Source organism: Vanessa cardui, chromosome 24, assembly GCF_905220365.1.
Source record: "Vanessa cardui chromosome 24, ilVanCard2.1, whole genome shotgun sequence".
NCBI lineage: Eukaryota > Metazoa > Arthropoda > Insecta > Lepidoptera > Nymphalidae > Vanessa > Vanessa cardui.
The window spans coordinates 10,904,238-10,918,275 of NC_061146.1; the positions used below are offsets into that span (position 1 = coordinate 10,904,238).

Sequence of the window (14,038 nt, forward strand, 5' to 3'; positions counted from 1 at the left end):
GTTAAATACAATGAAAGGAATAGGCTACTTTTTTGCCTAACACGTGACAACCAACTCCAAAAACGCCAGCGAAGCGGGCAACAACTAGCACTAAATACATTGATATGTATTCAAAACAGCATTTAACTTACACAATAGGGTATATAATATTTAATCTGGTCGGTATAAAAATCCAATTTTAGAGGCTCGCGCTGAATTTAGATGTTTCGTTAACAGTCTCGCGTGGCAAACTCTTCTGAATGGATTCGCTTTAATTTAAACGAGCTCGCTTAGATGCTGTTAAATGGTTTCCTCTGGACGTGATATTTATCTTTCCATACACCAAGACACGGTCAGTTTTGTCATAGTAAGGTTGAAAAAAAAAGCTATACAACACTTGTCTGTATGAAAGCGTTAAACTCCAAAAACTAATAAACGGTTTTTCAAATACTTTTCACCAATGTTCGAAGCGATTCATGGGAATGATTTAATTGTATAATTTATAATGTCACTTTGATAAAATCAGTGATAATCATTGTATGTGCACTAGAAGTAAGGATAAGCTTATAACGCCAAGTTTCCGACACTGCAAAGTCAATAAATCTTTGTTGGGGCAAGGTATCCGTTTCTATACTAAAATTCCGCAGATATTTTTAACTGTTTCGTAAATTCAAATCGTTTATAAAAAATGCATTGGTAAAAAAGGCATATTATTCGATACAAGATTTTGTAGATGATAAAAAAGCGTGAGTTTAATATAATAACAGTTAACTTCCACGCAGGATATACCTATTAATTTAAATAATTGTATTAACTAACATTACTTTTTATTTTTTTAAAGTTGAAAAAGAGTAACTACTGAGTTTCTTGCCGATTCTTCTCGGTAGAATCTTCTTTCCGAACCGGTGCTAGCTTCCCTTTATTGTTAAATGACGATTCAAAAGTGCTTGTAAAAGTATATAAGCGTCTATAGCGCAATGGTTAACGGGGCAGCTACTAAAGAAAGTGAAAGTCGCAGTTTCGCTGACCCTTTGGGGCTGTCATCCCCACTATTAGCACAAGTGATAAGCTTGAGAGGAGGGGTAAATATTAATATGAGTTATTCCTTAATCAATTTTGGGCTATTGTTTTCGTCGATAGAAAACATGCTGACGTGCCTTAATCGCGTGTGGTGTGTAAATCAATAACTATATATGCGTTTAATGCAGACCTCTCTCCACTCTTGCAAAGCCGGGACACAAAGCTTGTACTTAATAAAATGTATTTAATTTAATAAGATTGTAAACATTTTATTGCTGAGCGAGGTAGTCCTGTTAAAAGATTAAGAACTTTGTCCTTGCTGTTTATATCGGACGTATGTATAATGGCTTCATTTCATTCAGCTAAGAAAATTAACGAAAAGTAAATAAAATGTGAATACATACACTATATACTTATTATAAATCTAGACTAAATATATAAAACCCTTGATTAGAAATGTATAATCTATAATTCTATACCGACAGTTCGTATTGATATAATCAAATCAAATATACACTAGTAAAGTAAAAAAAAGTAAAGTTTAATATTATCATATATATTGCACTTACATAATGTATCTATAGTAACAGCCTGAAAATTTCCCACTACTGGGATAAGGCCTCCTCTCCCTCTGAGGAGAAGGTTTGGACCATATACCACCACGCTGTTTTCCAGTTTAGGTTGGTGGAATACACATATGGTAGAACTTTCATGACACGTGCAGGTATCCTCGCGATGTTTTCCTTCCGAGCATGAGATGAATTATAAACACAAATTAAACACATGAATATTCAGTGAAGCTTGCCTGTGTTTGAACACGCAATCATCGGTTAAGATGCACGCGTTCTAACCACTGGGCCATCTCGCCGAAAATTCATCAAGCTCATTTTGAACTGTAATAGAACCTTGTTATATTCACTTAATAACTTTTTACTATCATCACGGCTTTGCTAGTAAAAATAATACGGGAAAATCTAGAATTTATTATCGCTGTAGTGATCGTGACCGCGAAGAATGGTCGCGAGAATGTAGGCAGCCGGCTTCGTATCGCTATTTCGATTATCTCGGAGGGAAACGCGCCAGCCGGCTCTCTTATATGAGCAAGGCATTCTTAGTATTTCCTAAGGTTTGTTTTTTATATACCGACCAGGCTGAGCACGCTTTCATAAAACGTATTCGACAATATTGTTATAACAATTCCTGCTTTCCTTTTACGATATTTTACGTGACGCACACATGCGTAGAAACCTATGAGATATACTTACGATGATTCAGTGGTTGAACATGAATTTTAAACGAACATTGCGAGTTCAACCCAGTCAAGCACCAATTAACTTACACGTGCTCAGTTGTAGAACGATACAGCTCCGCATAAATGGATTGGTTTTACGTGGTTGCACAACTGCAATAAATTAAATGAAATAGGATTAAACGTCACCAAACTTTGGGAGTCATTACTGGTTATCAAAGCAGCTGCTGATAAGGGCACAAACGTTTCTTGAACGGAGTTCTTATACGCGGCATACTTTTGAGTAAACTAGTAGAAAACGCTATGTAATGACAATGCGACATCTGTCTCTCTTTCTCTTACATGCAGTTTTATACTATGACACCTCTTATTTTTGAAGTGAAGTGATAAATTCATATAGGAATCTGTTTGGCTTCCCTTTCTCTTAAGAATACAGCAGCGGTGAGCCGGCTTCTCCTCCTATGATATAAGTATTCAATAAATAGCAAATAAACCAATGTAAGAGAGGAGAGTCATCAAGATCTCTGAATGCTGCTTAGGAGTTATTCGTGAAGAATGTTGAAGTTTAACCACAGTGGTGAAGTGTAATTATAATTCACTAATTAATGTAAGAAAAACTTCGATAACTTTTATTTTCTGCACAGATGCCCAGAGGTGTGGAAAAGCGGTAGACTCTTTCGGTTTACACGTTCTCTCTTATCCGAGGACTTCAGGTAGGCTTTAGGGCAATGAAAAGGCCTCTCGGAACCATCGAAGCTCCTGCTCTTACTGAGCCTCATGGAATTATGCGTGATGGTGGTATACCTGACGGATTAAAATTGGTACCCTGGGAACGAGGATGGGTGCTTCTGTAGAACCCTACATATCAAGAGCCGGTATCGCTGCGGAAAAAGCTGAAGCAAAAAAACGATCCAAATATCTTGTATCAAATAACTTTTTTTGTTCCATTTGCTGTCGAAACATTTGGACCTTTGAGTAGCGCAAAAAGCTTCATTAAAAATATAACGACTTGCCTCATTGCCTCCTTTAGTTACAGGAAGGCTGGTTCGATTTTGCCCAAAGGAAATAAAACAATCTAGACATCTACATATATCAGTAAGTAAGTAAGTAAGTAAGAGTAAGTAAATCTGTCGTGGCTGTTTATACGAGTACATGGCAGAGGATTAAAATATATTAAAGGATTATAAATATGCAATATTCATATTCTATATAAGTATGTCCTTAACCCGGACTCTACTATTTCCATATCAAAAATCAATTCTGAAGAAAAAACGAAAGTGAGTTCAAGTTCAACGGTTTACGTGCGAAGTAACAAAGAAATACATTCGCATTTATAATAAAATCTTCTTTGATAACTAATGACGTGTAAGATAACTCTCTTCCGCAGCTTAAGCTAATTATTCATTAAAAACTTAAAGTTAGTCGTCATTTCATTTTAGGAATTTCGTTTTGTAATCAAATTAGCAACCCGCCATTTCTTATTTGCTCGTAGTGGTATATAACTTCCTTCCTGAGTGTTATAGGACCTTAAGTATATTTTTATTACATTTACCTATTTATAAACTACACCCGTGCAAAGTCGGGGTCACTAGCAGTAAAAAAAATCGTACCGTAACGATTATGTTCTAATATAGACCAGTGAGCGCACTACACATTATAAAACAAAGTCCCGAGTCCTCGTCTGCCTGTCTATATATTCACGATAAACTCCAAAACTTCTGAACGTTTTTCATGCGGTTTTCACTAATAGAATAGGATTCATAAGGAAGATTTTACTTACATAATTCATTAAGGATTTTGTGTAAATAAATTGAAATAAAACTAATATATAAAATAATATCTTATGTCCATCCGTACGAATCCGGGACGGGTCGCTAGTTAATTATAATTTATTTACTCACATTCTGGTCTGATGGATGTTGACTGGTCATCGTCGTGTTAATACAGGACTACACTTAAAATTGTCACAAAATCACTTAATTTATCGGAGACAAAGCCTGTATCAGCTCTCATCCCACAAAGGCTTTCAGACGACTGATTGTTATTGGAAACATTGAAGAATTATTATATATTTTTTAATTTATTTCACGATTCATCCGACACAATCGTACACGTCAATATCCGGTTCTCGCGAGCTCGTATCCGCTTCCACCGGTTATGACGTCAGCTAATGAGCGAAGTCATCCGCCCACTCTATTTCCGAAAGGATTATTAGCTTAGGTCTTTATTAAGGGATGTTTTCAGAGTAATTTGGAAATGACAATGCCAGATTCGTCCCGAAACCTTTCATTAATCTAGAACAAATGGGACTTCATGAAACAAAGTTACGGGACTTCGTGTTTTTGTCCACTGGGTGCTTATGCTTAGTTATGAGTTATGCTTTTGTGGAACTTGCGAAAAATAAGTTAAAAAAATAGATTTTTGTTTCGAATTTATTAACTTTTTCAGGTACAAACCGAAAAAAGCCTGTAGTGTATAGGGTAGTTTATAAATAGGGAACACAGGTTGTAAAGAGTGAGTTAATTGCCAACCGTGGTAGAGAACGGAGGTACAGAGTGTTGTTAGTATGTTCTTGCTAGTATCATACAAAGGTTATTGGGTAAAATATGTAAATCTTAACAGCTTAAACTCATGAGACAGTTTAATTTTGTGGTGCTTTCTGTTTGTTTTTTATTTATCTCGTAAATCAGATCAATTAATCACATAAGTTAGACACAGATTTAAGGGATACGTCCCTAGGCTTTAACTCGCAACTTTCAATTGAATGCCACGTGTTCTAGATACTGTACCTTAGCTGATATAAATGTTAAATGTTTGAGTAAAGTGTACTGTGATATCTCCGGCGCAGTTGGCTTTTCTTGCTTAAGACGGACAATCACGGTGTAAGCCATGTTTGTCATATTGGTAGACTAGCAGGTAATTGGACGAAACCGCCCATAGCACCGGCAATTCGCCACCAACCATGGTAACTAAGATGTGACGTCTCCTGTACCCGTGGTTGCACTGGTTTTGTCGCTTTCAAACCGTAACATAGAAATACTTTGTATTGTTGTTTTCAAACAATTCTTTGTATTGCTGTTTGATCGGAAAATATTCGTTAAAAGTAGAATTTGCACAAGGCTTTCACAAAGCTTAAAATCAAAATTTAATAAATAACTCAAAATCGACAACAGCGATTTTTAAGACATTTTCTGCCTAGCAGAACCACCCTGTAAAGCAACTTTCGCCGGCGGTGTTTCCGAACCGATACAACTTGGGAACCTTCAAGAAGAGAACGAACTCTTTCCTTAAATGCCGGCAATGCACCTGCAACCTCCCCGTTGTTGCAGATGTCCATTGGTAGTGGTAATCACTTCCCATCAGGTTAGCCTTCTGCAAAAATACCACTAAATAGCTGTCATGTTTGACATGCAATTTAATCATAACTAATAATAGTTAATCAATACTATTCAACGGAAACTTTTAATTCATGAAAACGGACGCGTGCCGATTTATTGTGTGTGTAAATCGTCTGCTAATATGATTGGTAGGCGAGTTCAACCGTTCCGAATGTGCCATTTATCAATCATCATGACAGCTTGACGTTGCGTTTCGTTACAGCGTTTTAGGTCAAAGAACTCCTGTCCGAACGACCGACGGAAGTAAACGTAAACTGCTTTATTTTTATCTAATAGTGATGTTCTGTCGTATATGATAAAGTGAAGTGAGCATTTCTTAATTTAAAAATGATATCTATTAAAACGTGAACATATCGCCATATACGATTAATGAGCTAATATAGCTGGTTTCTACAGCCCAAATGTCGAATGGATCTGACTGAGTTACCCCGATAGTATTTTGCCTTTAGGCATTATATTGTGAAAGTAACTGAAATTACTAACATATTCGAAATTGTCTTATTTTGTAACTGCCAATGCCACAGGGCTTAGTCGACTTACCACTTGCATGTACTTGGTATCAATAGTACTACTACTGAGTTTCTTGCCGGTTCTCCTCAGCAGAATTTGCATTTCGAATCAGTAGTAGCCGCACTTAATATATGTAGTTTATTAAATCACGATTCAAAAATGCTGGTAAAAGCCTACTTGAATATAGTACATTTTGATTTTAATTAGATTTTGAAGGGAAGAAATTCAGCTGATTCAACTGGATCCTATGGCCGGTGGTGCGTGGATGATGTATGAAATGGTTTATACAGCGAACGAAGCACTGTTAATATCTCCGAAGTAAGGTCATCATTTGGCACCACAATATACCGTCTGTTTTTTTTCTGAAAAGTGCCTGCACTTTTCTTAAAGGTCACCTTGTAGGCCACCAATATACTTTGGAACTTTATTATCAAGTAAGCCTACTGATCGTTAAAAAATAATATAAAGTGTAAAACAAATGTAAAATATCATCAGAAAATAAATTAAAAAATAATCTTTTTTCAGTATGGCAACATATTTCTTTCTCATTGGTATTCGAAAGTGTACAGACGCGAAATAGTAATAGCGCCTCTGTCTGTTTCTAAATTGTTAAGCATTTTATCTGAAAATGGCTCCTTTAGTCAGCCCGAGTAATTACACCGCCCGAGCAAAACCTGTCCGCGCCACGCTACGCAGAATTAGATTTTTAACTAAATGTTAAAATTGAATATTTGTTACGAGCGTGAAAGGCATTTTATAAAAACATCGTTGATATTCAGATATAAATTTGTAGGTATATTTTGAATACAATTCAGTCTCGTGAAGGTTATATTTATGCATGGGTACACAAATAGAATACAATTGGAACATACATTGAAATTAGGGACTTTTGATGAGCAACTCATGCTTAGGATTGTAATGTGGTCCACTTTACAATCCTAAGCATCATTTTCTGGAATGGAAATGGAATTTTTGGTGTCCAAAAATTCCATCACGTAAACGAATGTTATTTATTGAATCTCAGATTTAATTTTATTTACAAATGCTTTTGTTTCCGATAAAATAACAATTAATCTTATTCATTAAATTAAAGCGAAAGTTTGGAGAGATGGATACTTATTTCTCGATGACGCCAGAACTGACGTAAATGGAATTAGCACAGAGATAGATTATAGTCTGGAATGTCATGTAGGATACCTTTTATCCCTAACGCTCCCTCTCCCCCTCAAAAACGCGCAAAGCCGTGGGGGAGAAGCTAATGTTTTATATACTTAATATAATTTTTAAATTTTGAAAAAGAGACCACTGAGTTTTTTATCGGTTCTTCTCGGTAGAATCTACTTTCCGAACCGGTGGTAGCTTCACTTAATTGTAAAATGACGATTCAAAAGTACTTGTAAAAGCCTACCTTAATAAAGCATAGTTTTATGTGATTTATGAATCTGTTTTGGGTTTATTTCATACTGCTACTGAGGTATTGACATTTCAATTGAATGCGAAACATGATATATTTATAGTATGAGTATTTCCGATCGTGTTCACCCTCAAAACTCTAATGCTCGAGTTAGGAAAGACTGCCGAAGTTTCCCGTCGTGTGACCTTTCAGGCGCATACAAAGTGCTCTATTACAAATCCTCCGTGATATTAACGCGTGTTGTGTTTTAATATTTTGTCTAGTATATGGTATTATATGTAATACTTATATTATATTCGACGACCTCCGTGGTCGAGAAATGTACACTAGTTTTCATGAGCCACTCCGAAGTCCTGGGATCGATTCCCGGCCGAGCCAATATAGAAAACATTGATAAGATTTGTATGTTGTCTTGGGTCTGAGTGTTCGTGCTACCGTCGTTACTTCTGATATTCCATAACACAAGTGCTTTAGCAACTTACATTGAGATCAAAGTAATTTATGTGATGTTGTCCTGACTGCGCTTAGAATACCATAAGGAAAGGGATTTCCAAATTTCTTCTTTTGAGCCTTGTTATTATATTACGTGCTGTTGTATATTGATCTGATCTTTAATCAGTAATTAAATAAGACTGACATTAGTTTCCGAATGGACTTGCAGAGCTCGAGCCCGATGAAAAGAGATAGCAGTATATTTACGAAGAAGCTAATGCTCCAATTTCAAATTTCAGTGGTTGAAGTCTAAGCACTACCACGAATTTAGTCATACATACCAGATATTCGCGCAAAAATCCATCTTCCTCAACTCAGTGAAAATATAGATTGCAATTCCCAACGATTGTGTTTAATTGTAAATATGTACGTTAATCAATAATGGACCTTGATGCTTAGAAGTTGAAGTTAAATTTCCTGCAACGGATGTACCAAAAATTTGTAAACTGGTACCAAACCAAGCTCCCACTGAGACGTTAAGTCTAACGTCCCACTAAGTAATTGCTACTTTTTCCCGGAGCATTAATTTAATAATAATGACTGGTCTACGCTTAATTACCACATAAACCAATTTAAATGACAATTCAGTATAATAGCAGGCACTTTATTTTAAATAAAATAGGTCATTATTATAGCTGAGAATATAATTGATCTTCGTAACTAGTAGAATCAATAATCTAATATCTAATGGCTTAGAGATAGAAACTACATAAGGGTTGGTAGTGGGATGAGCAAGGGTGTGAGAGACGGAAGTTCAATTCTGGAACCAATTGCTATGAATATGACCGTGCTATCTGAGGCAGGAGAATGTAAACATTAAACTAAAATTGGTTTAAAAGTTATTATTCGGTTTTGAAGGAAAAAGACAATGTGTTCTAATGTTATTGATTGGCGAATGAGCCACCTGGTGGCGCCACAACCCACCACTAAAACTGTAAAATTTTACAACCATTCTTTATATCGTCAATGCACCCCTAACCTTGGTACTGAGAAATTATGTCCCTTGTACTTGTTACACTGGCTTACTCACCCTTAAAATTAGAACACAGCAATACTAAATGTCGCAGTTGGGTATTAGATTATCTGATGTAAGTGATACCTGCTCCCACGGGTTTGCACAAAGCCCCACTACCAAATACTGTCTTTACTTATCGTGTATATAAAATGCCTGTCAGTATATATTTAGGCGTCACATATCACAAAAGACATCCCTCAAGGAATCTCTAGTTCTCAGATTACAAATATCTTTTAGTTTTGGATGATCGAATACAGATCTGTTTACATATTTCCAAGTTAAATTATATCGGTGTGCATTAGTATGAGTGTTGTACAAAATGTACTGTTTACAGACACAAATTTAATATCACGATTACGGCTTTCAAGCATTGTGCTTTTTTTTAAATTACGCCAAATACACATTAGGAAATTATTTTTATAGGTTGACATACAAGCACTCATATAAATGAGTTTTGTTAAATGTAACTATTCCTTAGATCGCCAGTGCTTCATGAGAACTAATATGCTATGTTCCTTGTGTCAGTAGTTACACTGGCTCACTAAATCTTCAAATCAAACACAACAATATAATTGTTGCTTGGCGGTAGAATATCTGATGATTTGTTGGTACCAAGATGGGCTTGTACAAAACCCTAGCACCAAGTAACATTTTGGATAAGACCTCTTTTTTCTTATTGTTGGTGGCATATTGAGGATTTTACAAATGATTAATATTTCTTAAAGCGCCAATGTTCATGGCGTGCTAAGACTTTTCTTTTCACAAATTCAACAAAAAAATACTGTGATAGATCGCTTCGCTCAAGTTCTCCCAAATAATAACTCCAATCGTTTATATTTACAGAACCATTACAAGTAAGCCCAGATTGCGAAGCGCCGTCTCAATGGACGAGCATTCACGTGGAATGGATGACAATAAAACCCGTGACACAACACTGACAGTTTCGATACAAAATATTTGAATAACGGAAAAACATTTTCTTCCCCTTATAGTTCATCTTTCAAATCATAATAAAATATACGAAAGTAATACGGGGCACCTTTTCGGGTCGAAAGATCCACGATATAAAATTTTCTGATGTGTCAGGTATCTGCGTTTTACGAGTTCCTTAGTAAATTCGAATTTGGGTACGCGGTCGAATCGAGATAAAGTTTTAGAAGAAAGAATGAAAGAAAAAAATTATAAACCTATTTAATGACAGTGAATTTCGACAAAGCTTATATAAATATTTCGGTATATAATTGGAAAAAATTGGAATGTAATATTTTAATTAATTATGAGGAACGCTTTTTTAATTATGAAGAATTGGAGGATTGGGTTACATATTTTTGGCTTCGTTATCGCGTCGGGTCACTGACCTTGGGGGTTGATGAGTGATGCCTGGCTGCGGCGGAGTGGGCTCGTCGCGTGGCGCGGTAATGGAGCCGACGGAGCGCGCCGCCGAGCCGCTCCGGGGAGCCGTCACCGCGGGCCACTGTCATACTGCCTTCTGCACCTATCACGAGAGGTTCCTTATCAACACAATCAAACTCAAATAACTTTATTCAATGAAGCATTACAATTTCTTATTGATGGTCAAATTAAACACTACCACCAGTTCGGAAAAAGAAACACGAGGACCTGAGAAGAAGCGGCGAAAGAAACACAGCGGGTTTTTTTTGTCAAATTAATTAAATACACATTTTATATAAATAGAACTAGCCAGGAGGCGATCGTTTCGTTCCCAAAACATAAACTCACAAATTGTATAGTAACTTTAGCACACAAGCATTTTTTAAAATTTGGCAACAGAAGCATTTTGAACGCTTTCTGGGATCCTTTTTTAATCTGAGATCCTTTCTGGGATCCTGCTGTAGAAGCGTATACATTGCCCCACAAAAGAGTTTCTGACTCTATGCAGTCGAGTAGCAGGAGTAACAAGATTGTTCTTTGTCCCAATGTTATGAGAATCATATTTTCTCATAAAAACATTATTATTTTTCCGTACATACAAAACATTACACAATATATATTGAGAAGCAACATTCAATATCTTGATTTCGTCATTCTATAAGCAAATCGTATACAGTCCGAGCTCTTGTTTAAACATATGAAGTAACCGGTAGTTGGTATCCGCAAGACAGGCATGCCTTTGCGGGACCCCTGGATGTTTTGTGGCTAAGTTAACTTTCAATTAAAATGAAAATATATATTGACAATATATTGTTTATTGATTTTATAATTTATTCAGAACTCAAAATGAATTCCACATCTGCCGATGAACAGCAGATACTTTAATTTGTGTTCGACTGTCAACTGTGGACAAAAATATCGTGAAGAAACCAGCACAATGCGTAAGAAATTCTGCAAATTGCGTATTTACTAAATGGCATTAGAATAGCGTGATAGAAAAATCTCGGAGCTCCTCGCTCCATAAGTCGAGACTCCTTATTTGTCACTTAGAAATATTCGGGGAGGTTTAAAAGTCCAAAAAATTATGAACAAATTTTAATGCCATATTTACAGTGGTGTCAAGCGAATTGTGTATTTTCGTCGCGGCCCGTGGGAGTCCGCTCGTGTAAGGATGCGTCCTACACAAATGCTAACACGGCGTTTGTTAGCATTTGTGATTGGTTCGTATACAAGTGTTTGAACATGTAGATAACGCTCCCACGAAGAGTAGTCTCCTCAAAAATAGGATCCTGTATTGCGAGGTCACTGTTTACCAATTTTACAATGTTTTACTCGTCTATATTTGTTATCTTAAGCTAAATCTCATTAGTGAATTTTAAGCTCGTATATACCAATTGATTGGACTAATCAATTATTCAAGTCGAGATGGCCCAGTGGTTAGAACGCGTGCATCTTAACCGATGATTGCGGGTTCAAACCCAGACAAGCACAAGGTGAAGGAAAACATCGTGAAGAAACCTGCATGTCACAAATTTCATAGAAATTCTGCCACATGTGCATTCCACCAACCCGCATTGGAACAGCGTGGTGGAATATGTTCCAAACCTTCTCCTCAAAGGGAGAGGAGGCCTTTAGCTCAGCAGTGGGAATTTACAGGCTGTTGTTGATTAATTATTATGTACGATAGAGTATGGGAAGTTTTGTTGACAAAACAATTTAATATTCTAGTTTTTTCATTTCAAGTGACTGGATTAAGGAATAAGTGTTTCTAAAGTTTACTAACTAAACTTTTACTATTTCTATTTTATACATGGATATGTGATATTTTCGTCTGGCTGTTACGCTATGACGCAATTAGGTAAAACGTAGGTAAAAAATTATATCTACTTGGGACCTTTGTGCAAAGCCGAAAAAACTCCTTAGTATAGTTTTCTTTAAATTAGATGTACCAGTAATCCATTCCAGGACAAGAAGAACATAATAACTTAATTCTCAAGGTTGGGGGCGCATGGCGATGGAAGATATAAACATTTTAAATTCATGTCCGAAAACATTAATAAAGGCTTACTAAAATATTACTCAATACAAGATTACGTTAAAGATAATAAAGTATGGGCGTAGCATTTTTTTATTCTAGGCAGGGTATGCATATCTAAATTTTATTGTAATATAAATATTGCGAAAGTAACTCCTGAGTTATCGATTCTTATTGATAGAATCTACTTTCCAAAGTATAATGGTAAAAAAAGGCATATTATTCGATACAAGATTTCGTAGATGATAAAAAAGCATGGAGTTAATACCTATTGACTTCCAAGCAGGATATATTACTTTAAATAATTGTACTAAATAACATTACTTTGTATTTTTAGATGTTGAATAAGAGTAACTGCTGAGGTTCTTGCCGGTTCTTCTCGGTAGCTTCACTTAATTGTAAAATGACGATTCATAAGTGCTTGTAAAAGCCTACTTGAATAAAGTTTATTTTGATTTTGATATACTTTTTAAATTTATTCAGTCAAGGACAGCCGCTGTCATTACTGTTGGCATGCAGTCGTATGGATGACATCGTGCTTAGAAGAAAATAGATACAATTGTTATCATAAGGGTGCGTGAGACTACAGGAAAGAAATACAAATTAAATTGTATTTGTTAAGTTCATTAGATTAACAAACGTAATTTAAAACGAGCCCGCCTTAAGTAAATAGATCTATACATTAGTATAGATCTATTTACTTAAGGCTTGAGAATTAAATAGATCTATACATTAGTATAGATCTATTGAGATGGATTAACTAGATATAAAATGAAATATTTTCGATTGTTTTTCCAGCTACAAAACTTGAAAATCGACGCTACTATACGTATCTACACACAAACCTTCCCCTTGAATAATTCTTTTTGTTGATGAAAATTGCATGCAATGCTTTACGTTACTTAAAAGATCTAAGCGACATTGTTTTAATCTGTGTAGAGATTTATTTATTAGTCTTAAAGAAACGAGTTCTGGTGAGCGATTTGATTACCAACTGAGTAAGTGTATTAGCCAAACCTGCGGCGTGTTCAGGGGAGGGGCGAGATGATTGGATCTTGGAAGCCTGATTACGCCCATCCGACTGAAACAAACAAAATATATCATGTATTTTATGTATTTAAATATTTATGGAGGAAATAACATGGTAGATGAGCTAACGAAAATACTGATAACTGTTACGCTAATAATGTTTCTCTTCGGATTTTTTTTAAATATTTAATAAGTAGGTAGATTGGAAAATGTGCTCTTCTGTTTTTGGGTAGTTATTGGCGTTTTAAGAAATGTAACCATTCCCTACGTTGTCAAAGCGCCATTTACCTTAGTAGATGTTATGTCCTGTATATGTTATGTTATTGTTACTGGCTTCCTATTTAAACATCAACGCAAAAGTACTGAATAATGGTGATGACAGTGAAATATTTGATGATTGGGTGGTTTTTACCCAGATAGGGTAAGACAGACATTTGCATTAATTTTATTACAGATTTCTATTTAATGGATACTATGCAATCTAAAATTTTAAATAGTTAGGAAA

At 35.7% G+C, this 14,038-nt stretch overlaps 1 protein-coding gene across 1 annotated transcript in view; it reads right to left on the minus strand.

The window, feature by feature from the left end:
* LOC124540322 overlaps window positions 1–13,579 on the minus strand; it is a 147,796-nt gene extending 134,217 nt beyond the window's left edge. Inside the window, exons 1-2 of the mRNA XM_047117809.1 lie at window positions 13,522–13,579; window positions 10,436–10,572 (exon numbers count right to left, since the gene is read on the minus strand). Of these exons, the coding sequence (XP_046973765.1) occupies window positions 10,436–10,558 (123 nt within the window). The 5' untranslated portion in view covers window positions 10,559–10,572; window positions 13,522–13,579. The remainder of the gene's footprint in view (window positions 1–10,435; window positions 10,573–13,521) is intronic.
* Between the last annotated feature and the right edge of the window lie 459 nt (window positions 13,580–14,038).